This window comes from Macadamia integrifolia, chromosome 4 (assembly GCF_013358625.1).
Source record: "Macadamia integrifolia cultivar HAES 741 chromosome 4, SCU_Mint_v3, whole genome shotgun sequence".
Taxonomy (NCBI): Eukaryota; Viridiplantae; Streptophyta; class Magnoliopsida; order Proteales; family Proteaceae; genus Macadamia; species Macadamia integrifolia.
The window spans coordinates 33,799,491-33,826,538 of NC_056560.1; the positions used below are offsets into that span (position 1 = coordinate 33,799,491).

Consider the following 27,048-nt stretch of genomic DNA (forward strand, 5'->3'; position numbering starts at 1 on the left):
CTTAGGAGAAGAATGTGACTCGTATCTATGATATTTATGAGAACCTGTTCCAGTTTCACTAGTCTGACAGAACTCTTCCAGAGTATTATAGTGCTTTCAGGGGAATGGTTGAAGAACTCAATGTTTTCCAACCCTTGACCACTGACATTAAAAAATTGAAAGCTCAGTGTAATGAGTTTTTTGTTTTCAAATTCCTGGCTGGTTTAAATAATGATTTGAAAGCAGTGAAGGGCCATCTACTCGCAGGCGATACTATTCCTACTCTGAATGACACTTATTCACGACTGCAGTGTTTACTTCATCAACAAAACCTGATCAGTCTTCCAAAGACAATTCTGGCTTCTTTGCCAATCGTGGATGTAGTCGCGGTTGTGGGGGAGGACGTGGGTTAGCTGGTCGAGGTTCTAGTGGACAGCCGTCTGATCGTGCATCTCGTCAGTGCACTTACTGTGGGAAGCCTAACCATACTGTCGAGACTTGTTGGGTAAAGCATGGCAGGCCAGAGTGGGCCACACAGTTAGCCAATCATGCAGTGTCAGACGATGGTGCTGACACAGGGTCTTCCATTGATACTAAACCGAGCCATTTATCAGGATATTCTTCTACCAGCCTACGTGATGACATCAATCAGTTGGTCTGGCGATTGCACACTCTCGAGGCATCCTCTAATACATCCAATGGTGGGTCTACATCTGCTGCCACCTTAGCTCATGCAGGTACCTCAGCCCTTCTTACCACTACCTCTATCCCTTGGATCATTGATTCAGGTGCGTCTGCCCATATGGCTGGTAAGTCATCACTTTTTAAAACATTTTCTTCTAGTACCAGTTCTACATCTGTTATTCTTGCCAATGGTGCTTCCACACCGGTTCTCGGCCATGGTACTATATCACCCACATCCTCACTGAATTTATCTTCTGTGCTACATGTTCTATAATTCCCATTAGGTCTTCTTTCTGTGAGCCAGTTAACTAGCTCATTAAATTGCTCAATAACCTTCTTTTCCTCTTACTGTGTTTTTCAGGATCTTCACACGAGGAAGACGATTGGTGGTGGGTGTGAAAAAGTTGGTTTATATTATCTTAACTGTGGTTCTCCTACTTCTGTTGCTGCTACTGTTGTTGTGGATGTGACTCCTTTCCAATGACACTGTCGTTTAGGACATTTATCTTTAGCTAGGTTGAAATTTTTATTTCCTAATTTTAAGTTTGTGATTAGGTTAGAATGTGAGGCTTGTGAGTTGGGAAAACATCACTGTGTGTCCTTCCCATCTCGCTCTGTATCTCGTAGTCCGTCTTTATTTTCCTTAGTCCATTCTGATGTATGGGGTCCTTGCAGAGTTAGTAATAGATTTGCTTTTCGTTATTTTGTCTTTTGTGGATAATCGTTTTAACCTTACATGGCTTTGCATGTTAAAGGACAGATCTGAATTTTTATTTATGTTTCAGCAATTCTATAATGAAATAAAAACTCAGTTTGGCATTTTAATTAAGATTTTTCGTTCTGATAATGCTTTAGAATATGCTCAAAATGATATTTTTGATTTTTGTGCCAACCGTGAGATGATACACCAAACTAGTTTCGCCTATACCCCACAGCAAAATGGGGTAGCAAAGCTCAAGAACCAACATCTACTCAAGGTAGCCCATGCTATTATGATTCATATGCATGTTCCTAAGCATTTTTGGTGTGATGGGGTTTTAACTGCATGTCACTTGATTAATTGCATGCCATCTTCAGTGCTTTCAGATAAGTCCCCTTTTTCTATTATGTTCCCTACTTTGCTAAGTTTTCCTGTTCCTCTCCGAGTCTTTGGTTGTGTGTGTTTTGTCCATAATTTGCATGCGCAAGTAGATAAACTGTCTCCTAGGTCTACTAAGTGCATTTTTTAGGGTTATTCACGTACTCAGAAAGGGTATAAGTGCTGTACTCACTAGAACTTTGTTAGTGCCGATATGACCTTTGAAGGCACATCATTCTTTTCTCCTCCGGTGTCCCAGTCTGGTATGGAGTGGACTTCTCCATCTCTTCCACCCATTCCATCTCTTATACCCTTACCTGATGTGCCCAGTGCTAGTGACTCACCTCCTCTACAGGTTTATCAGCGCAAGAAGATGGTTGGACAACCGAGTGGAGAAACCAATACTCCAGATGATTCACTTCATCCACTGCCGCCTTTCTCTAGTGAAGCTCCTACTCCTCTGCCTGATGACTTACCAATTGCTTAAAGGAAAGGTACACGTTCTTGCACTAAAAAAATCTATGGTTGTGTTTCCTATTGATAACTTTGTTTCCTTGTCTCATCTTCCCTCTCCCATCCATGGTCTTGCTTTGTCACTTTCTACTAACCTTATTCCCTGCACCCATAATGATGCCCTAACTATTCCTGGATGGAAAGCTACCATGGATGTAGAAATGGATGCTCTCTTGAGTCGTGGTACTTGTAGTCTGGTAGATTTACCTCTTGATAAGGATTTGGTGAAGTGTCGTTGGGTGTACACTGTTAAGTATCACTCTGATGGCTCTGTTAAGCGGTTGAAAGCCCGACTGGTTGCCAAGGGGTATACTCAGATATATGGAGTTGATTATTTTGAGACATTCTCCTCGGTTGCTAGGTTAAACTCTATTCGTCTACTTATTTCTCTTGCTGTTAACTTTGATTGGCCCTTGTTTCAGTTGGACATCAAGAATGCCTTCTTTTATGATAACCTACAGGAAGAGGTGTATATGGAGCAACCTCTTGGTTATGTTGCTCAGGGGGAGAATAAAGGTTATGTGTGTCGCTTACACAAGGCTATCTGTGGACCTAAACAGTCCCCTCAGGCATGGTTTGACAAGTTCACTACTACCATAGTCACTAGTGGTTTTTCTCAGTGCGATTCTGATTATTTTGTCTTTGTTCGTCGCAGAGGTGATAAACTAGTTGTCTTGGTAGTTTATGTTGATGATATAATCCTTACTAGTAATGATGAGGCAGGAATTTATGAAGTAAAGGCTTATCTACAACAACACTTTCAGACCAAGGACATAGGCCAACTTCACTATTTTCTTGGGATTGAGGTAATCCGATGTAAGAAAGGGATCAGTTTGTCTCAAAGGAAATACGTGTTGGACCTTTTATCTAATACTGGCATGTTTGCATCCAAACCTGTTGATATCCCTATGGATCTTTACCAAAAGTTTGGTGTTAATGATGGCAAATGTCACACCCCGCTCGCACAGAACCGAGCCGGTGACCGAGTTAACTCCGATTAACTCACAACCTGCCAGGATCAACAATGCAGTAACTGCAATACAACATACATCTACTAAACTAGGATAAGACTTGTATTTTCAGCGGAAGACCTGTTCATAATAATACCTGTAATTGTTTCCCAAATACTTGATACCCAAATTGAGTTATAAAAGTTATATACATTTGGGCTCGAAGGCGTGATATATACACAAAAATATAACAATTTAAGCAGCAAGTCATCAAAAGGGAGTACATCAAAAGAATAAAAAAGAATCACTTTGGAGTCACTGTTGCCATGCAGTACAATCCTCGCACATACAATTGGCACCGTGCTCGAACTCATCAGGGACCCACTAGTCCTCAAAGGGAAACTCCACAGTGGGCCTGGCTCCTGATCTCCTGGCGGGTAACTTGTAAAATCACTTAAAAAGAGTTATGCACGTGGGATAAGCTCACTAGCCCAGTAAGTGCAAAGGAAGACCACACAAGGAGTCACAATACAAATGGACCTATATGTATGCAATTCATTTTAACCCTATTCACCTAACAACATTACTAGGTCATAGGCTATGTGCTACTCACAATCATAGTGCACGTATATCCTAGGTACGAGCCGCGGACCCCATCCCGCGATACGCCCATAAGGTTATCGGAGAAGGCCTACCGTTGGTACCTAAATTTAAAATGCAAGCTGACTCCCGAAAAATTTAAATGACAAAGTAAATGGGTGACTCCACCCGAAATAAAAACAGTACGATCGGCCCTCTGAATATATCACCGGGGTTACCAACTGTCCTAGTGATTAGCCGTGCATACTTTTAACTGCTGCAGGAGTTCAACAACCACAACCCGATGCCTCCCCCAATAGTAACCCAACACGTAAACCCCTGTTGGGAAGGGTTGTAACACAAAGGGGTATATAAATCCTAGTCGCATACTTCTATATAAGCATAGTATGATTACATGATGGCATCGCATCCCATTCCACGAGCCACCATGCACTCATTTTCAAGCCGTCTATGGCATCTAATCTAGCATGCATATCATGTCTATATGAAATTCTTCCATCACATACATCAAGACATAAAGAATATTCATCATAAAGCAAAGCATAACATGTTATGTAAATGGACATACAATACGTGATATGGCATACGTGATGATATGGCTAGACTACATACAAGTGACATGATGATATGGCTAGACTAACACATGCTAAGTGATTCATAACATTCCGAAATTAAATCAGAGTCCACTCCCCACTTACTTGTATACAAGGATTAAAGTATCGGTATCGGTCGTCGTATCGGTAGGTCAAAATTAAGATACGTATCGGAGGGTATCGTATCGTATCGGAGATACGCTAAGATACGCTAAAGATATGCACATAAATGGATAGGAAACACTTTTTTATACACATTTGCATAAAAAAAAAGTTAAAAAAAGTTTAAAAAAATTATATATAACATGTATTATGCATAAACAGTAAATTGAGAGTATCGCACTAAGAATCCAAGGTTTGTAATTGTCCCATAAATGTAAAATCCTTGTTCCCAACCTTGATTTCCACTTTAGTTAGAGAGAAAAATGGTTGACAGCAACTTTGGAACAAAAACACCTCAAAAAATTATGTTTTTCTAAAAAATTACCCATTTTGGCCATTTTATGACCGTATCGGTACGTATCGGTGTGTATCGGTCGATACATACCGATACTCACCGATACGTATCGATACATACCGATACGTACCGATACATACCGAAACGTACATTTCACTTCAATTTTGAATTTTTCATAGAGTATCGGTACGTATCGGTGAGTATCGGTGCGTATCGGTGGTGTATCGGTGTGTATTGGTGGGTATCGGTGTGTATCGTAGGATACGTATCGATACATAAGGGTTTTAAAATTTTCATGATACGTATCGGTATGTATCGTGCCGATGCCTACCGATACGGATACGTATCGGCCGATACGGCACGATACGCACCGATACTTAAAACCATGCCTGTATATGTACACAGTGCTTGTACCCGGCACGTAAGAGATCTGATGTGTGGGTATGTGTATAATGAGTGTAACCTATTATAAACATAATGGTTTATCATTTCACTATTTTGGGGTCAAAATCATCATGTTTGAATAGTAAAATTGGGTTTAGAATCATAAATAGGGGTTACCCATCAAATTTGGACCCATTCTGGGCATTCTGGAACCACAGGTGGGCATAAGTCAAAGACAGGAGGCCTCGGAGCCCACCGGTTTCATGCCCGTTGGTTACACCAGAGCTCAGAAATCGAGTTTTGGGAACTCAGGTGGGCCAGAGACCCAAAGACAGGTGGGTCTGGAACACCCCCCAGTCTTGAAATGAAATTCTTCCATCATCTTCCCCATCTTCTCTCCGGCTTGGGGAACTTGTTTGGGGTCAATCCAGTGACTCAAATCACTCATCTAAGGTCCAATCATGTATCCTCAACCTAGATCTAAGATCAAATCAAAAGAAAAAGGAGATTCTTACCTCTTTCTCAAGAACACCAATGAAACCTCAAATTTCACTTCTTTAGCTCAAGAACTTTAAATACTCTAGATCTTCACCAACACTCTCCCAAATCCTTCAAAATCATTGTACACACCTTCCATTAGACCTTAGATTTGATCATCCAAGTAGGATTAGCAAGATCCAAGTGGGTTTTTTCGCAAAAATCAAAAAGAGGGTTTAAGAAAGGGGTTTTCTTAAGAATCCTTGGAATATGTACAATACCTACCTCAAATCGAAGATCCCGGCAAGCTAATTATTAATCCGGGCTCAAAATACCAAGACCTAGTTCCGGTGAAGCTCTACGGTCGATTTCCTTTCTTCTTTCTTCTTCTTCCTCCTTTTCCTTTCTTCTTTCTTTCTCTCTCTTCTTTACTCTCCCACGGACCAACTATCATTAATGAGGGAAAAAACAATAAATGTATCCTCTTTTATACCTGGGCCCCCAAAAATATCTTCTAGTTATAGGTGGGTCCATCTCAGGTGGGTATATCTCAGGTGGGTATATCTCATGTGAGTATTCTCAGGTGGTTATATCTCAGGTGAGTATATCTCAAGTGGGTATATCTTAGGTGAGTATATCATTCTAGTTAGCCCATTGCTAGTGTTCCACTTGGACTTCAATGGGGACAAACTCATACTTATAATTAAATTGCATAGGTGCCCAAAATTACTAGCACGTACCCTTACTTCTTGTACATAGCCTCGTGGTGCGTTTAAGTGCAAGGCTTGGGTGCACATATTACACTTGGTACTCGCTTGGTTTTGTTGGGCCGACCCGAGTTTAAGGTCACTTTTGCTACCATATTCTATATGGTACTTGCGTTAGTTCACTTCGGTTCAGCCCCTATATTAGAGGCTAGTTGGGAAGCTTATTTAATTGTCCTTAAGTCGTCTAGATGTTACTTATGCAGTGGGTGTGGTGAGTTAGTTTATGCATGCTCCCAAGAGTGGACACTTGGATGCTGTCTACTGCATTCTTCGGTATTTGAAGTTCTCTCCAGGGAAATGACTACTTTATGCCAAGAATAAACGCATGAGGATGGATGGCTACACTGATGCAGATTGGGCTGGTTCAGTTTTTGACAAGAGATCTACATCAAGCTATTGTACATTTGTAGGTGGCCACCTAGTCACATGGAGGAGCAAAAAACAACCTGTGGTGGCTCGATTTAGTGTAGAGGCAGAGTTTAGAGCTATGGCTCATGGAGTGTGTGAGCTCCTCTGGTTGAGAAGGTTGGTTCAAGAGTTGGGATTTGATACTGAGGCACCCATGGGACTTTATTGTGACAACAAGGCTACTATAATTATAGCCCGCACCCCTGTGCAACATGACAGAACAAAACATTTAGAGACAGACAGACACTTTATTAAAGAGAAGATTGATTCTGGTTACTAATGTACACCTTTTGTGAGGACTGGAGATTAGTTGGCTGATATTTTCACAAAGGGGCTTCTTCATCATCAGTTTAGTATTCTGCTGTCCAAGCTGGGAATGTATGACATTTATTCTCCAGCTTGAGGGGGAGTGTAAAAGAAGTGAAGAGAGTATACTCTAAGGGTAGTTTGGGAACTGGTTATGTCACTAGTCATGTTATATTGTAATTGTTATTTTTCCCTTTTTACTTCCCTAAGAAGGTGTATGTAATTACTTGTAATCTATTAGTGAAGTAATATATATGTGTTCGAGAGGAAATACTCTCAACACAACATTGCTTCTTCTTCTTCTTCTCCAATCTCTCATTTCCTTGTTCTCTTCCCATCCTTATATTCTAACTCTTTGGCTGCTACACTTACATGATATGCATTATGCATATTAGGCCTTTGTTGCTCTGCTTTCTGTTGCGAGCGTAACTGGAGCACATTTGATTTTGTAGGCAGCCCTCCAATGCCTTGGCTCGTTTTGGTGTCATGACAACTATGGAAGCAACGGGTGTCGAGTATATATGTGGATATAATTAAAAATATGTATGAGGGCGTGGTGACTAGTGTGAGAACTGTGTGAAACAAGGAATTCCTAATTACGCTGGGGTTACATTAGAGATCAACCTTAAGCCCTTATTTGTTTGTGTTTATCATGGATGATTTAACCAAGAACATTCAAGACGAGGTGATGCCGATCCGGGTTCTGAAATTGGGATTGGATTGTGTATGGGCCCATCTAGATATTCAATAGTTTAGTGGCATCAACCAATGGCAGATTCGTAATTATATTGGGTTTACAAAATGGGATGGCAAAACTGTAAATAATGGGATTCAACCTCTTTAAGGAACAAACTATTACGTATGGTGTGAGATGGGTAATCATGGGAAGACAATCAATTTGATGGCATGGTGTAATAAAGAGGGAAAAGGAGGGGCATTAATATGGGAAGAAGAAATAAGGAAAGGCACAACTTATGGAGAGGGGTTTGAGGTCATCTTCAACCTTAAAAAAAGGGTTGCAGACAGTGGAACCAGCAGGGTTTTGTGAGAGGGAGCTCGCTGGTGTGACTTCAGATCAGTCTGAAATTCCTGGTGGAGGATTGCAACATGTGGACCCTTTGATTCCATTCTATAATCATCCCCATTGGTAAGCAAATAAGGGATATTTAAACTCTGAAACTAAACCTAGCGATATTCTCAGACCTGGTTTTAGTTGCAGGTTTGAAACTCTGAGTGCACACTCAAGATATAAGCATGGTTTAAAGTATCTCCGATACCGATATGATACCCTCCAATACGTATCTTAAATTTAGTCGACCGATACGATACACACCGATACGATACATGGAATTTTTAAAATCCTTTCGTATCGATATATAGCCTATGATACATACCGATATGCACCAATACACTATTGATACGTACTGATACTCTATGGAAAATATAAAATAGAGGTGAAATATACGTTTCGGTATGTATCGTAAGTATCGGTGAGTATTTGTATGTATCGATCGGTACGTATCGATGAGTATCAGTATGTATCGGTATCGGTATGTATCGTTCAGTACGTATCGGTGAGTATCGGTATGTACCGATATCGTGCGCTACGGTCATGTAATGGCCAAGATGGGTATTTTTTCAGAAAACACGACTTTTTAAGGGTTTTTGTTTCAAAGTTGCTACCAGCCATATTTCTCTCTATGGGACAACTACAAACCTTGAATTTTTAGTGCGATACCCTCAATTTAGTGTTTATGCATAATACATGTTATCAATAGTTATTTTTAACAAATTTTTTATGCAAAAGTGTTTAAAAAGGTGTTTCATATCCATTTATGTGCGTATCTTTAGCGTATCTTAGCGTATCTCCGATGCAATACGACACCCTCCGATACGTATCTTAATTTTGGTCGACCGATACGGCGACCGATACCAATACTTTAATCCTTGGATATAAGGGGGTTTCTTGGATTTGGGTCAGGGAGATTGAATCGCTTAAGGTAGATGATATCTTTGATCCCAATCTCAGGGTCAAACGATTGGGAATTTAACTTCAGGAAAGCTTCTTTTTAATTTGATATTATCACTTAAAACAGAGGAAAGCGAGAACAAAAGAAGGAAGGGAGAGGCTATCAGAGGAAGAAGAGAGAGAGAGTCATGCAGGCTTTAACCACAACTTATACAATTCATTCTTCTTTAGTGTCCTCTACTATGCCTATCACTTAATATAAAAAAAGGAAAAGACAACTCAATTGGAAACCTATTCTAATAGAAAATAAACGAGAATCGGAAACTTAATAAAGGATCCTATTCTAATCTACCCAAGCAAGAAGAAATGGAAATAAAAGATCACTCCTAGTATACCCAAATAAAAGAAAGATTACAATATTATTCCCAAAATATCCTAAATTTCCAAAAATCCTACTAGTTTCCAAAAACTAATTAAACCCGGTTCTTGGTCTAGGTTCCCAAGTGGGTTTGGGTCAATCCATCGAAGCGCTCCTGCATCACGAGGTCCCATGGTGTATGCTCTTCTCTAATGATATCATTTTGGTGGATGAGACAAAAGTAGGGATCAATGCTAAGTTAGAGCGAGATCAGTCTTAGAAATAAGAGGTTTTAAGATTAATAGATTGAAGACGGAGTATATGAGTGTAACTTTAGCCACACAATCAAGCATTTTTTTGGGAATCACATGAATGATTTAATGTAGAGTGTTAACCGGGATGAATCGATTATCATTGGAGGTGACTTGAACGGTTAGGGAGAGATCGTAGCGGATATGAAGGTGTCCATGGTGTCTACAGGGTTAGGCAGAAGAACGAGGATGGGGCCTCGATCCTGGACTGTGCAATTGCTTATGATCTTCCCATTGTGAACACCTTCGTAAAAAGAGAGGAGCACTTAGTTACATACAAAAGTGGGAATCATATCAGCCAAATTGATTTTTCTAAACAAAAAGGGTAGACAAAAGGTTGTGTAAGGATTGCAAGGTTATCCTTGGGGAGAGTCTAATCACCCAACATAGACTAGTGGTTCTGGATATGTCTCAATGCACCGAAGCGTATGCATCCTAAGATAAGGTGGTGGAGATTGAAAGATGAACTCCTAAATATATTTACTGATAATGTGGTCCAAGAAGGAAAGTGGAACTGTGAGGGAGACACCAATGTGATGTGGAATGTGATGATGACTTATATTAAGAGGGTTGCCAAAGATGTTCTAGGGGAAGTGAAGGGTAGTTTTTAGACCCATAAAGAGACATGGTTGTGGGATGAGAAGGTCCAAGTAGCTATTAAGACCATGAAAGTATGCTTTAAGATATGGCAAATGACGAAAGATTTAGAAGATAAGAAGAGATATTATGATGCCTGTAACGAAGCTAAGGAAGATTGTGGGGATGGCTAAGTCGAAGAAACATGAGGACATTTATAATAACTTAAACACAAAAGAAGGGGAAAAAACTATGTATAAGATAGCTAAAATGAGAGAAAGGAAGAGTAGAGACTTCGACTAGGTGAGATGTATCAAAGATGATGATGGTAGAGTATAAGTGAGAGATGAGGACATTATGAAGAGATGAGATGAGTACATTTGTACCCTACTAAATGGAGATAGTTCGAGTAGAAATGACCTGTAAGATGGCGTTACTCAACAAGAGGCCACAAGTCATAAATGTGTACATGAGGTTAGTGTAACGGAAGTTAAGGAAGCCTTGAGGAAGATGAAAGTAGGCAAGACACTAGGCCCAGATGAGATCCCAATACAAGTGTGGAAAACTTTAGTAGTTTGTGGGGTTGCTTGGTTAACTAAATTGTTAACAGGATCATGAACACAAGGGAGATGCCTGATGATTGGAGGAGAAGTATTGTAGTCCCGGTATACAAAAATAAAGGGGATTTTCAGAGCTACAATAACTATAGAAGCATACAACTAATGAGTTATACTGTGAAATTATGGGAGAAGGTTATTGAAGCCCGCTTGAGAAGAGAAACTAAGATCTTGGAGAAACCATCATCGAAAAAAAGATATTAGAGAACCAATTTGGATTTATTCCTGGTGGATCCACGACAGAGGCTATCTAACTACTGAAGAGGCTCATAAGAAGTTATAGATCCCACAAGAAGGAGCTCCACTTGGTCTTTATTGGCCTAGAAAAAAGCTTATGACAGTCCCTGGAGATTTAATCTGGCATGTCCTAGTGAAGAGAGAAGTATCAAGTACATATGTAGATATAATTAAGGACATATATGAGGGCATGGTGACTAGTGTCAGATCTGTGGGAGGCCAAGGCAAGGACTTCCCAAAAATAATTGGGTTACATTAAGGATCAACCTTAAAGCCCCTACCTATTTGCACTTATCATGGATGAGTTAGCCAGGAGCATTTTAGATGGGGTCCCCTGGTATATGTTCTTCATAGGTGACGTTTTAATGGATGAGACTAAAATAAGGATTAACACTAAGCTGGAGCTATGGAGACCAGCCTTGGAAACAAGAGGTTTTAAGATCAACATATCAAAGACATAGTATGTCATGTGTAACTTTAGCCACTCTATGGTGAATAATGAAACAATGAAAGTTGTGGTGAGAGAGATTCTACAATATTTGGGGTAAGAGTCATATAGAGAAGCTGCGTAGCTGAGATCAGGATGTTAAGATGGATGTGCTCGAAAACTAGGAAGGATAAAGTAAGGAATAAGCATATCAGAGCTGAATTGGGAGTTGCCCATTCAATGAAAAACTCTACGAAAGTTGTTTGAGGTGGTATGACCATGTTTAAAGAAGGTCTGATGATGCCCTGGTAAGGAGTGATCGGATTTCGATTGAAGGAGCCAAAAGAGCTAGGAGCAGGTCCAAAATGACCATAGTAGAAGTGGTGAGGAATGACATGCATAGTCTCGGTCTTGTGCTAAGTATGACCTCGGATAGAACCTATTGGAGAGCAAGGATCCATATAGCCGACCCATTTAGCTGAGATCTTCCTAACCTACTGAGTTGCGACTCTTTCCTCTTATTTTCATCTTCTTACTCTCAACTTTCCACCTCTTCCTTCCCCCCTCTTTCTTTTTGGACTTTGTCTATTTTGTTTTGTGATCCATGTAGCCAAATCCATTAAGTTGGGATAAGGTTGAGTTAGTTGTTGAAAGATACTGCAAAGTGATTATTTTAGATATTTGTGGTCAACTATAAATAAAGAAGCTGACATAGAGGATGATCTTTCACAGAGGATTAAAGTGGGATGGTTGAAGTGGAGAGGTGTGATCGGAGTGCTGTGTGACCGATGTATTCCTTTAAAGCTTAAAGGAAAGTTCTATAGGACTGTTGTATGACTGACTATGATGTATGGAGCGAAATGTTGGGCAGTTAAGAAGCGTCATGTAGAGAAGTTATGTGTAGCAGAGCTGAGGTTGCTAAGATGGATGTGGGGAAAAAATAGGAAGGATAAAGTTGGGAATGAATGTATTAGAGCTGACTTGGGAGTTGCATTATCAATGTCAAATTTTGAGAAAGTCGTTTGAGGTGGTATGGCCATGTTCAATGGAAGCCTGGGGATGCCTCAATATGGAGCATAGTTTTCACGACGCCAAAGGCGAACCAAGCTGTTGGAGGGCTGTCTAAGCGTTTAGATGACAAGTTGCTCGCCATAAGTCGAACAAGGTGCCTTTAAGGTGACACTAGTATTTTTTAATATATCTATTATATCTAGTATAATAATGATATAATTATTTTAAATTGCTCATCAAGAATCAACACTTTAAGCAATATTAGAATATAAGAATTAATACTTTACACAACATTGTAGGAATAAATGAACACTTTAAGCAACATCAAGAGACAAGAATCAACATTTAGGCTTTGCTAAAATAAGAAACACAACAAAAATTGAACAAATTATGTGATATAAAGTAAGTATATTCATTAAAAAAGAACAAAACTAGAAAATAAAAAAAGGCATATTAACATATAATTCCTAATGCAAAATTATAAAGATTATAATGTTTAACTATTTAAGAGTGGTTAAATATACCTACCTCTATGATGCCCAAAGTGAGCTTCTCCAAGTACACCATAGACCATGGTATTTCAATTTTCAACCACCTATTAGTTCACAGTATAAGTTAGTGGAACTAAGCAACAATCCCATTGTTCCTTAGTCTATACATGATAGGTCGTGGGTTTGAATCCCACCTTAGGAGATATAATTCATTTTAAAAAACACCTAATGGAAATTGGAAAACATATAAATAAACCTAAATTCAGGAGTAAAGTGAAGTATCAACTGCCAAAATTCAAAACAATGAGACACTCATAAATCCAAACATTAAATTGTTTTTGTTTAACCATAATCAAGCTAACATATCAAGATCTGTTTGTTGTTCTCCCTCCTATTGTTTCTGCCCCATATAATCAGTTGGCTTATCACCAAAGCCTTCATCAATATCTTCGTCATTGCGCACAACCTCTAGGACCTCTTCTTCAACTTCTTTATCTAACAACTCTTCAGCAATGGCCCTCCCCTAGTCGTAAAACTCCTACCACGACGTGTGTAGTAAACATTGAATGAACCTGTTGATCCTTGAGCCCTCCTTGGTAGATTACCGCCCCCAATCGATGTAGATGCACCAACTGCTCTATCAACATCTCCCCATGTGAGATTGTCATCAGGATGGACTAAATCTTCTATCATCTTGCTGGCCACTCATCCATTCACTAATCCAATTTAATTCATCAAGAATTAGTGGATCATAATTGTTGCCCTTTACCCTCATTTCTTGGAACCTTGCATGAAGCTAACGATTATATTGGATATAGAGTAGAACATTCAAGCGTTGATATTCTATTCTATTTTTCTTGGTGTGAATCTGAATCCATAACCAAATAATTAACTTGATTACATCTTTATTTTAGTAAAAAAATAGATGTAAAAATTGGAAAAATACTAAAAAGTAAAAACTGATATTTAAAAATACTTACAAAATAAAATGTGCTCTAGTTGCGCTCGCAACCGAAAGTAGATTAACAAAGGTGTAATACGCATATTGCATATTGTGTAAATGTAGGAGTCGAAGATGCACATGTTTCCCACCAAGATACTATATAAGAAAAAATTAGGTACACATTGTTCAATGCTCATACAAAGTTACAAACTCAATAGTAAATAAATACTCATGAAAATTTAAAAAAGAAAAATACTTACTAGGATCCAATGCTCCTTGAGCGGCTGGCCATTGTTTAATAGCCACAGTCCTTGAAAAACTACTTTCACATTTTCTGTACATTTGAGACTCACGTGTGATCTTGTCTTGCAAAGTTAAGTCGGGCACAAGTATTTCAATCATTTCTATGAAAGCATCTTGTATTTTACACTCCTTTTCAAAAGGAACTCTCTCATCATTGATGTAGTAAAAAGATTTGCTAGCATTTAGGTAGAAGGCTGCAACACATAACGATCGATCCATTTGGCATTCCCAACATCGATTGACAATTGCTATCACCTTCTTCCATACCCGTTCCTTATTAGCAAAATTTTACCTTTATCCTTCTTTTTTTTGGATATTTCCATTGCCAAATAAACTTCAGGGAATTCAAGCCTCTCATCACCATCTACTAACCTCATGATAGTTAAGATTGGTTGGGATGCTCAAAGGTAATCTAGTAAATTGTTCCAGAATGCAGAAGCAAGTATTGTATCAAGTAATTTATTACCTGCGTCTTTCTTAGACAACTTTGAATCCTTCCAATCATCAGATACAAATAATATTCTCAAGGCATCCTTGTGCTTGTACAAACTTTGTAGTGTCAAGAATGAGGTAGCAAATCTTTTCCTTAAAGCATCAACAAGTTTATCGTGCCTATAAATATAACTTGTTATATTTTTCGCCTTTGCTATTGTAGCTTTATAAGCTTTCAAATTGCCAATATCCTCCAACATGCGGTCCAAACAATAAGCTGCACAAGGAGTCCAATACAACTTTTTTCTTTTTTTGCATCAACATTCTAACAGTTGCAACATAATTTGATGCATTGTCTGTTACTACTTGTACCACATTATCCTTCCCAATTTTCTTCAATTTTGCTATCAAGCAACTGAAATAAACCATGGAGGGGGACTGTCGATCCTCAACCTCAGGAACAAAGAAGAAGAAAAAGAAAAAAAAATATACCATGAGGACTAAGGAGTAGAAGAGGAAGGGAAAAATAATGAAAGAATAAGAAGAAGAAGATGGGAACTAGGAAGAAGAGAAGAGAAAAATAGAAGAAAGAGAAAAAAACACAACAAAACCTACCTACCGTGGAGTACGACTGTCGAAGGGCCGTGTGCCAACCTGAGAGAGTGGGGCAGCAAAGGAGTAAGAGAAGTATGCTAGAGTCACTGGACTGAGGGTTCTTGCCTTCAGTTAGGAAGAAGAACCATTGAAGAAGTGGAAGAAGTCGAGTATCGCAGCTCTCGCTTGTTTTTTCCTTTTGGTTCCAAGTTTCAAACTAGGGTTCCCTCCCATTTCTTTCATGATTTTTTTGTTGCTTTTTTTTCCCAAATAAATAATTGGTGATCCCATACATCTTAGAATCTTTATAAATCTGTACTTTGACAAATAGAATGGTTAGGATAAGAATCAATACTTATAAAACCAAATAAAATATTAATTATTAATTAAAAAAAAAAGACACAATACATAATAAGTCGACCGACTTTACGTGCATGGCACCCAAGACGACGTCTAGGGAATGCCTTTAAGATCAAAGCATGTACCATTCGTGGTTCCAATAAAATGTCGCACCACCAGCCCCCAAATTACCACTTGGACGCCTAGGTGACGCCCAAACAACTATGAGGAGGAGTGATCTGATTTCGATTAAAGGACCTAAAAGAGATATGGGCAAGCCAAAAATGACCATAGGAGAAGTTGTGAGGAATGAAATGCATAGTCTAGGTCTTGCCCCAAGTATGACCTCGGACAGAGCCTATTGGAGGGCAAAGATCTATGTAGCTGTCCCCATTTAGCTGAGACTCTCTTGACTTTTTGGTTGCAGGTTCGAAATTTGTAAACAACCTCTTATGTAAAGTAGGGGTAAAGGCCTTAAGGCTGCATACATTTTCCCCTTCCGGACCCTGTAGTTGTAGGAGCCTCATGCACTGGGTTTCTCTTTTCTCTTGACTTGCTGGGCTCTTTCGTCTTACTTTCATTTCTCATCTCTCATTTCTTCATTTCCCCTATTTTGTTTGGACCTCAGTTTTCCTTACTTTGTTTTGCACAGATCCACATAGCCGACCCCAGGCTGAGTTTGTTGTTGTTAATGCTTGTTTCCAATTATCCAACATTTTTATTTTTTTTATTTTTTTTATTATTATTATTTTTTTAATGTTCTTTCAGGTTCCAAATTTATGACATGGATGGTCCAAATCATTTTTTTCTTAGATTGGGTTTGCTCGTTGCATTCCTAAGTTCCTTTTGCATTACTCTTTTTCTATTGCATGCAATGAGATCTGATTGACATGATGCATATTAATTTTGTTCCATTTTGATGCATTCTTGTAGTAGTTGCTTTTCCCTCCTTATTAGACTGATCTCTTAGCCATGCCAGATTTATTCTAATTAGTATGCATGTAATGTATCTCTTAATGCAGGGGACTGCCATGACTCCTCGGGACAGAAAGATAGGTGTGTCACTGGAGCAATTTACAACTACTCAGAGCAGCTAACAACTTATCAGGACCCTATTTTAAAACTGAAATGTAATGACAGTCCATAGTTTTTGTAGTTTTGGCGCTTTGACTTGCCGTTGCCTGAGGGTTTTTTTTTATACAGCGTCTAGTCTTGATTAAGCAGAAACCTTTCTCTGTTCAATGCAGATAATTTGACGGAGGCACTAATGTTCTTGTCACATTTTATTGGAGATGTCCATCAGGTGCGCTTTTCCTGCCTAAGCTGTGGAAATTCAAGAATAATCCAGAACCACATGCTGTCTTATTGGAAAAATCTTTTTTTTTTTTAGGGGGGGTGGGTGGTGTTGTGATAAACAACATTTATGTTATCTTTTTCTTACTTAAAGAGAGATTTGACATTTGAGATTATGTAGGTGGTGGCCATGACAGTATACTCCATGTGAGGCTTTACATTGTGTCAGTGCATAATATATTAAAAATGTGTCGGTGCATGGGTGCACATTTGGTGCCATATTTTGGGGCGGAACAGCTTAAAATGATCACTAGTCGCAGTGTCAATGGTAAACAGGTTGTAGAAATTTAGGATTATCCCAGCTGTAAGCTTGTTGGTGATTCCCTTCTAAAGAAGGCCCACCAAATATACAGTACATATACACTCATAGTTGGGATGTAGATTGGCATAACAGGACTGCATCAACATAGTGTTCTTCACAGTGCAGAACACTTTGCGATATTGTTAGTTTTTGTTGATATACATTCTAGTGGTTCTACTTAATAGCTCAAGCTTTTGGGATAAGCGGTTGTAACATGCATCAAAGCAATGAAGAACAGAAAAGAAAAAATCTCCATAGGATGCTCTGTTTTTGAGTTTATTTCCTGTAACCTGCAGCTCATTGTCTCCTTCTCAATCCTGCTCTGTTTAGCCTGAAACTCTACCCCACATCTCTTGATGTAGATCGAGCTGTCAAAAAGAGAATTCAATGCTGGCCCAATTCTGGTTCAGGTCTGGTTAGTTTTGTACATCGAACCAGCCTTATTTTTCTCCTATCGGATCAACCAACCTGTTGTTACTGTTCACGCAGGTACTGTTCACGTGAACAATACCTTGGGGTCCAATATTGACAGCTGGTTTGGGAAAGATGCTGCCAGCACTAGTTAGAATATTAGATATTAGTTTCTATTTTTATTTCTTTGCTTTATCTTGGCAAGTAAGCTTTGTAACTTAGGAAGATTTGTTTCCTTTTTTATTTAGTTTCTATTTTCTTAGTGAAATAGTTAGTTTCCTATTTTGTTGGTCAAAAGAAATTTTTATTTTGTAACTTAGCTTAGTTACCTTTTTATCATTAGTTAGTTTCTAATTTACTCTTACTTGGTTAGCAAGTTAGAAGTTAAATTAGAAGGTTTTATTTTTAGCTTTAGTTTCCCATTTTATTATGTCTTTGTGTCCAAGCAATGTAAGGCTATTTAAAGCCCATCAATTATAATGAGAAGACAGATTTGAGTTAAAGAAAAAAAGATGGATTATGTTGTTATGCTGTGGGATGTAGTTGGGTGAGATGCCTAAACTTGAGGGGTGAGATGCCCAAAACCTAACCTTCTTCCTCCCCCTTCTCAACCCTCCATCGAATTCTCTTTTGTTTTCTTATTTTCTTTTTATTTGTTTGCTGTGAGAGAGTGTTTGAGAGCTAGAACCAAGCCTATTGGAGGACATCTTTTCTATTCAGCCAGAATTTCAGATCGTGCCTGGGTTTAGGATCACTTGTGATTCTACTTCTACATTATCTTTGGTCATTTCTCTCCATAAACCCTACCCATAAACCCTCGTTTTAGACTCTGTTTCATACACAACTTGATCCCATAGTCTGTTCTGGCAGTAGGCAATATCAGACCACATCGAACCTAGTTAACCTGAGTTTTCCCTTCAACTTTTGACCACATATAGACCCTACCAGGAACCCACTCGACCTTGGTTGCAGCCCCATCCAAGCCTTAGTATGTGAGTAATCAATTTTCTCCCATCGAGTCATAGTTCTGCCCTACTTTCTGATTTCTAAGTTTCCCTCTGTTCTGTCGAGTTTCTGAGTTCACAGGTTGTTATTATTCATCCACCTTGCTGGTTTGAGTCTTCAAGGTTCTCATGGAGGTGTAAAACACTCTTTGTTGTTCTACATGTGATGACTTATCTTGTTTGATGAAAACCTAAAAAAATAGATCTTTGTGGTTGGAAGTTCTTAAATCTTCTTGGTTCTTTGCTCCTTGCGGTTGCTGTTTCTCGAAGTTTCTTAGATAGAGATCATTATATGGTGTTGCTGGATCATGTTTTCCTCTGCAGTGGATGATCTCTATCCATTCAGCTACAAGCCTGAGGTTGGTTTTTTATTTTTTATTTATTTATTTATTTTTTTAAATCTGATCTTTCTCCCTGCCATATGAAGTTTCTCCCTGCAATATGTTTGCTGTTGATGAGTTTTTCTCCCTGTGGTATGAGTTTTTCTTTATGAGAGCCTGCCCTGCGTTATGAAGACTATTGCTGGTGTGGATTTTTTTCTTCGGATAAGTTATTTTCATGTTATGAAGATCTACCCATCCTACAGATGTTCTACATGTTCTACTCAACTTGCAGTTGCTGTTTCTGTTGTTCTATTTGTCTGATCTGCATATAGCTATGATGTATACTCCACACTATCAACATTTCAAGACTAAGTCACTGAGTGTCAGCTGACATATCGATTCTTATCACCCAGGATTGACAAGCTGTAAGCCCAAAGATCAAAGGAGCCGTGAGGTGCTGAATTGGTCCCTGTAAATGGTATAATAGACTCCATTTGTTGAGTTACTGCTACCAATATAGATGGTCTCTGAATTTGATATTCAGGCCACTAGAAGAGCACCCTAGAGTGACCTGGTAGGTCCCAATCTTCAGCCCTAAAAACTCTGCTGTGTAATCAGATTCTGTAACCAAGAACAGGCGACAGAATCTTTCTGCAATGTTGGAGCTGCTGCACCCTCACTATGTATCCTTCAAAAGTGATAATTATACACAATTAAAGGACCTTATAGAGACATGAATGAAGGTCTCATTTTGTTCCCATAAATCCACTGATTGTTGAAAGACAAAAAATAGCAACTCCAACCATGCGAACTGGTCTGTAAACCCAGGTACAGTCTGGATTCATGTTGGACCGTTCCAATCTGTTTCTGAAACTCTTCATTTCCACTTCCAAGTATCTGAGATGTCAACCCTAACGTACTCTAGGGTGTAGAGGAACCCTCTCTTCTAAATCGGGTTCCTTATTGAGAAAGTGAGAGCTGTGAAAGCGCTACCAACTATCAAAATGTGCAGGTGCTAAGTACAGTTATACCCTTGTAAGTGACACTATTGCCCTCATATACAATTTACATGACCATGCACAAAGTACCCTGACTACCCGTTCCAACAGTTTTTGCTACACCAGAGTTTGTGAAGCTGAAATTGTTTTTAAGGGGCAGCTTATTATCTATGATTTTCTAGTTTTGAGTTTTTGTTAGTTTGTTCCTAGAAGCTAGGGGTCTTTTCCCTTGGTGGTTGTATCGCTTCTCATTCTTTCTTTTCCCTTGGTGGTTGTATCGCTTCTCATTCTTTCTTAATAGATACACCTTATTCATAGAAAAAGTAAAATAAAGGACAATATGGCAGCCTTCTCTCATTTATGACCCCCTAATGCTGGCTAGTTTGATTGGCACATGGCAAGAGTAACTGTTATTATCCACATGCACCATTGCCTCCAAAAGGCTTTGACTTTCTCTAGATTTCTAGCCAGCTACTGAATTAAAAATTTTCTTTTTCTTCTTGGTTTTTCATTCATGTTGACACCCAACTTCATGACAGAACTCTTACAATAAATTAATAAGTGCTCCTGGTTCTAGTTGTAATTATTTCCTTGTTATTGCAGCCTCTTCATGTTGGTTTCACTGGAGATGAAGGCGGGAACACAATAATGGTCCATTGGTATCGGAGGAAGGCCAATTTACACCATGTCAGTGCTAAGAATTTTCTTCTGTTAAAACCTTTATATTTCTTGCAGTGGTTTACTAGTTTAAGATGTCAGAAGTCATAACATCGATAATGGAAGTAAATTAGATGACACATGCTAATCTATACGCAAATGTTAAATCTATTCTTTTTTGTCAAATTTTCTTTCTTTTATGCTAATATAGGAGATCCCTTGGAAAGAGATGTAAAAGTGTCCTATTGGAGTTTCAGAAGCACCTTCTATTTGGAGGAAATCTCTTCATCCCATCCTATCATGTTATACCATCTCCCCTAACCATTCCTTTAACAAATGTAAGACTTCTTTTAAGAAATATCCTAGTCGTGACCATTTCATTAGCATAGTTGTGCAGAGCTGGGTGAAAGACTAATAGTGGAGACCCATAAAGGATACTTGATCGACTGACTGAACTTGTGCTGCTTTTTTATTTTTTTTCATTTAGTATACAGGTTATTTATTTATTTATTTCTTGAGAATTTTTTAGGTGGGGGGGGAATGTTATTCTTCTTTGCCTGAGTGTCTGATCCAATTTACTGCTTTCTTTCTAGATATGGGATACCCTGATCATTGAGTCTGCCTTGAAGGCATTCTATGATTCGGATCTTGCAGTAATGATACAAGCCATTCAGAGGAATATATCAGTAAGTTTTATGTTTCTTATTCAGTTTTTTTTTGGTGAATTCAACTGTGAATTGTGCTACTAAATTAAAAAAGAGAAACCCAGTGCATGAAGGGTCCCGCTACTGCAGGGTTTGGGAGGCGTGAATGTACGCAGCCTTACCCCCTGCTTCACAGGAGAGGCTGTTTCGAAGTTTTGAACGTGTGACCAACATGTTGCAGTAGTGCTACTTGACCGTTGCACCACAGGCTTGCCCACTAATTGTGCTACTAGATTATAGAGACCATCTGCATCCCATTCTCTGTGCAACTAAAACAATATTTTAACATGTGAAATTTCAAAATGTTTTAGAAAGTATATGAATTATGTGAAAATAGAAACTAAATTAGAAACTAATTAAGTAACTAATAACCCCATCAGTAGCCCAAATCGTGGGCCATTAAACCAGACCTGGTTGAACCAATCAGCCACTAGGGTCGACCCTCTTCTTCCTCCTTGAGTAGACCTTCAGATGTGCATCAAATATATAACAATTTTGAAAATTCAGAGCCTGACCGTGGTTTAAGGACAAGCCCTTTGTATGCAGTGGGATTACAAATTATTTTTCTTAAGAGTTAGTACTGCAGGGGTATACTTGTAAGATCTTTGCTTATCAGGGTCTTATGTGTGTTGCTTAAGTAATAAGGACATACTAGTGATTCTTTACACTTTTAATTATAAATATACCCTATTACTACCTACTGGAAGGTTAAGCTATTCTCTCCAATCGGTGGTACCGAATTTGCTTTCTATTCACTTCTTCTTCTTCTTCGCTCTCCTTCTATCTCTCTCTCTCTCTCTCTCTCTCTCTCCCTCTCTCTGTTCTCTATTCTTCTTCTAGTTGTCATTGTTGGTTGTTTTGGGTCTGGAATTGTAATCCCGCAGAAATTAGAAACCTGAGAGTATGTTTTCAGCTCAGGGCTATTTTTTATGATTTTACACTGTAGTGGTAATTTCGTAAATTGTTGTGATTCTTTCTTTAATAACTTGATGTGTAGGGTTTAATTCGAAAAGCAATTGAGAATGGGATGGCATATATGTGAATAAAGTAATTAAAAAATTAAAGAGTGCTTTAGTTCTTTACTTATATTTGATTTGTGGGAAAAATAAATTATTAAAATGTTATCCTAGTGGTTGTGACTTGAGTCAGTCAGAGGTTAAGGGTTCAAATCTTGTAAGTCTTTAAAGGGGGTGGGGGGGTGTAATGCCAATAAAATATCTAATTGGGCTTATTTTATACAAAATAAACCTTGGGATGTGTTATATATATGTTGGACCTTTAGTTCTAAGCATTTTCTTTGTAATGGACCACTTTAATGGGCCTATTATATAACATAGGCTAGGAATAAGGGATTAGTCAAGTAAGAGTCTTTATTTCCTTATTTTACTTGCTATTAAGTGTTTTAGTTAGGTGGATTGGGATTTTAATTAGTCCTGTTTTGAGTATCCATTGTTATTTTAGTTTCTTAGTCAAATTAAGTTTTCCAATTAGTTAAGGATTGGGTAAGGCCTTTCCTTTTAGTATCTAAGTTTATTTTTGAGTTTTATTTATAAGTTTGTATAGGGGTCAAGCATTGCATATGAATTTGATTAATGAAAATTGTTGTTATTGGTGCTCCTCTTCACGTGTGAAGACTTTCTTGTGTTTGGTCAAGGTGATAAAATCGATGTTTGACCCAGATGATTAATCTTCTCTACAAGCTATTGGGTTCTCTTATTACTCTCTCATTACTACTGCTAATGCAGGAGTAGATTACAAGAAATAAACTACCCCCAACAGGCTATAACCCCAAGAACTTATGACCCACAGAACTTAATAACCCACACAAGACCCAACAAAATAGATCCCAAAAATTAACAACCTCCATAGGTGGAATTACAATCAAAGATAATAAAGAAACCAAACCATAAATAAGACCAGGAAACAAGAAAATAAGACCATCAAATAAACCCCCAAGCATAGTTGTCAAGGCGTCTAGGCGGTTTGCCTGGGGCCTCGGCGACAACCGCCTTGTTGCACTGCATGTTGCCTTTTGTTTCGGCACTTATTTATGCCAAATATCATTCAAGTAAATGTTTTTACATTTACTTAAGATATTATTCATAAATAAGCAAATACCCCCTATTTGAATCCAATAAAAATAATTTAAAAATCAAATTCCAAAAGGATAAAAAGTCAACCCCCCAGTCCAAGAACAAAAACTGGATTTTGGTTATATGGACGATTTTCAACTTTTAAATGCTAGGGTTTTTCTCAATTATGAAAATTTTATAAATTCTATCATGTTAAAACATTGCTAAAAACCAAAAGTCCGGTAAAAAAATATTTTGTTTTGATATTCATAAAATTATTTTCATTCAGGCGATTTTAACAGTATTCGCGCACTTAAAAATAAGTTTGACTGAAGCATTCCTTTGTCATTGCAACTCAGATTTAAGTAATCTTAGACTTGTTAGAAAGCTGGTTTTATATTATAACTAATACAAAAAGTCTCATGTAAAAATAAAATCATTTGACCAGTCAAACTCATTATAGAATTAGAGCATTTTTCTAAATGTTGATTTTTTATAACTTAATATGACTTAATATTAATTTTTTATGATTTGATGTGGCTAAATGTTGATTTTTAATGACTTGATGTGGCTTAATCTTGATTTTTTATGATACAAGGTATATATAACTTACTAAATAATGTTAGAAAATTGAAAAAATAAAAAATAACACTTGTTCGCCTAGTTCGCCTTAAGGCGGGCGCCTTCTCGCCTAATCGCTTAGACAACCCTCCACCGCCTTGGTTCGCCTTGTCGCCGTGACAACTATGCCCCCAAGGATATAATACCCATACAGGAGAAAAATCAGCCCAAAACCTAACCCGATAGGAGAGAGAAAGACTTGCTATAGAGCTGGAGAGAGAAAGGTGCGGCCTGGTCTGTAGGGCTCCAATTGAGCTACAAATTTGATCGATTGTAGGGTGCAAGGGTACAAAACCCCCCAAATATGAAGAGCTTCTGACGGCTGGTTATGGAGTAATGCGCTTTCTTGATTTTCAGACCTAGGAAAGAGAATATGAAGAATTCTGCAGGAATGACAACTTGTCTTATTCAGATAACCTTCAAGAGAGGATCGATTGATCTTCTTAGAGCATAGAACCAGTCCTCCAAAGGATCTACGGATCAGATCTCATACTGGGTAGCAATGAGGGTCAATTGGGTTCAAGAACAAGAACAGGTCTGAACTTCTAATAACAGTAAACAGAAAATAGAAAGGAAATAAAGTGATTAAAGTAAAGAAGAAACAAAGGAAGTGGGAGTGGATGTGGCTATCTCAGCCTAGGCTTCTCACCCACAGCTATCCTGGCTGCTTAAGCAATTGATTGCAAATCTTCTTTATTCAAATATAAGAAATATCAGTACATAGGCTCCTCTATTTAAAGAGGGCAGAATTACAATCATATCTGGACTAGGAGCTAGTTTCCAAATAGGACTAGACACTCCTACTACAACTAGGACTTCAAATAGAACTAGGACTAGACTTCTGACTCCAACATAGAGTAGGACTGACTAACTAATAGTCCATATAGGACATTACACTCGATGGGCCCAATGGGCCTTTATTGAATTAAAACAACTTAAATAAAAGCATTGAATATAAATCCCGTTTTCCTACTTTCTACGCATATTTTAGGCCCATTAAAGTGGCATATTTCAAAGAAAACTCATGCGATCAAAGGCCCAACACACATATAACACAACCCAAGGCTTATTTGCAATAAAATAATCCCAAGTGATTTATCTACATCAACTGCTGGTTCTTTCCTCTATTCAATTTTTGATTCCTGCCATCAACAAGTAAATATAATTCTTCTATTTTTCACTTAAGATTCCATTTTCTAGTAGGTGATATAGGGTGTTTTTTTGGATTAAGCAATTCAGCCATCCGATCGATCTGAAATTTTTAATACACATTCATCATCCTAGATTGGAACTTGATTCAAATTTGGGCCAATTCGAATGGTCGGATTGTGATTTTTTTTTTTTTTAATTGTTATTTCCTATTTGGCCCTTTATCTCCAGATTCTGAATTTTTGCAATTCTGGTTGCAGAATTGGTTTGTTTATGCTGTTCGGTTATTATTTCTGAGATCTAATCCCTCATATCAGATTTAATTGGGTACAATGATTCTATTTTCTGCGAAGAAACGTTACAAAGAGCAGGATCTAATTCCCAGTAGGAGGATCCTTCTTTCGTTTTGCATTTCTCATCGGACAAATCAAGTCAAGGAATCCAAATGACCTTAGCTAGTATCTATTGATGGGGGAGAGACATATGTTGGTTGGTACAATCGGAGTTATCACCATATTTAGAATTCAAAGAGATATTATACTAGTCTAGCTTTTTTTGATTATTCCTGATCAATCGAAAAGAGTAAGATGTTTCCTGGGAGCACATATTTCTTTATGTGATTTGACTGAAATACCCCTTTCCTAGTGCAACAAGGACTGTTTCATAAACTCAGATCTGTCCATCCGATCAAATCCAAATGTTTGACCAGATGTTCTACATCATTAGAATAGGATCTGATTCAAATATGGGATTATTCTGACGGTCAGATCTGGAGATATCCTTATATTTTCAATTCTTCCATTTCCTTCTCAGTATCTGAACTGAGTTACTATTTTGTTCGTGACAGTTACTATTTTGCTTCATTTTTGTGATTCAAATCAACTCCTGAAATCAGTGATTGATTGGGCTTTACTAATCTAATTTCTGTACCCGGTTGGGGCTTGAAATTATCAAATTGCCCCCTCTCGGGTACTGCTCACTATTCTTCCATTAGTTACTGTTTTATACTTCAATTTCCCATAGTATTCAGATATGTACGGAACTATGGATCAACAATGTATTTCTCCAATTTCCAAGTGCAAGCCCATTAGGCCAACTCATCTTGCTTTTGCTGATGATCTTATGATTTTCTCCAAAACTAGTATTGACTCTTTGGAGAATATTATGGCTTGTCTTCAGTTATTGAGAATCTATCGGGTCTCCGTATCAATCCGCAGAAATGCCTTTTATTCTTGGCTGGAGTTTCTGACTTGGATAAGGTTTCCTTTAGTGATAAGATTGGTTTCTCTATTGGTTTCCTTCCAATTGAATATTTGGGATTACCTCTGATTCAAGCAATTCTTACTGCCCACCATTGCACCCCTATGCTTGACCTTATTCGAAAGAAGCTTCAACTTTGGAAAGGATAGTACTAGAGCTACATTCCATGAGCATCTATCAGGGTTTGGGGCTTCCCTTGCCTAATCTCTTTCTCCTCCTTGTTACTATAGGGCCCTCGAAAACCTTAAGCTGCGTAAACGGTCAAATAAGACATTTAGAGGGTGCTATAGTGATGTCCAAATATGGAGCCAATGTTGAAAGCATAGTTTTTAAGGCGCTGATGCGGTCTAGAGATGGTAAGGCAGTGCTTCGCCTTATGTGAAGTGGCGCC

At 38.3% G+C, this 27,048-nt stretch overlaps 1 protein-coding gene across 2 annotated transcripts in view; it reads left to right on the forward strand.

Moving 5' to 3' along the window:
* The window catches only part of LOC122076850 (endonuclease 4-like), a 67,192-nt gene that overhangs the window by 31,470 nt on the left and 8,674 nt on the right, over positions 1-27,048 (forward strand). For both annotated transcript variants that reach the window (XM_042642442.1, XM_042642441.1), the window contains exons 4-7: positions 16,827-16,934; positions 17,052-17,107; positions 20,798-20,881; positions 21,445-21,537. In XM_042642442.1, the coding sequence (XP_042498376.1) occupies positions 16,827-16,934; positions 17,052-17,107; positions 20,798-20,881; positions 21,445-21,537 (341 nt within the window). The remainder of the gene's footprint in view (positions 1-16,826; positions 16,935-17,051; positions 17,108-20,797; positions 20,882-21,444; positions 21,538-27,048) is intronic.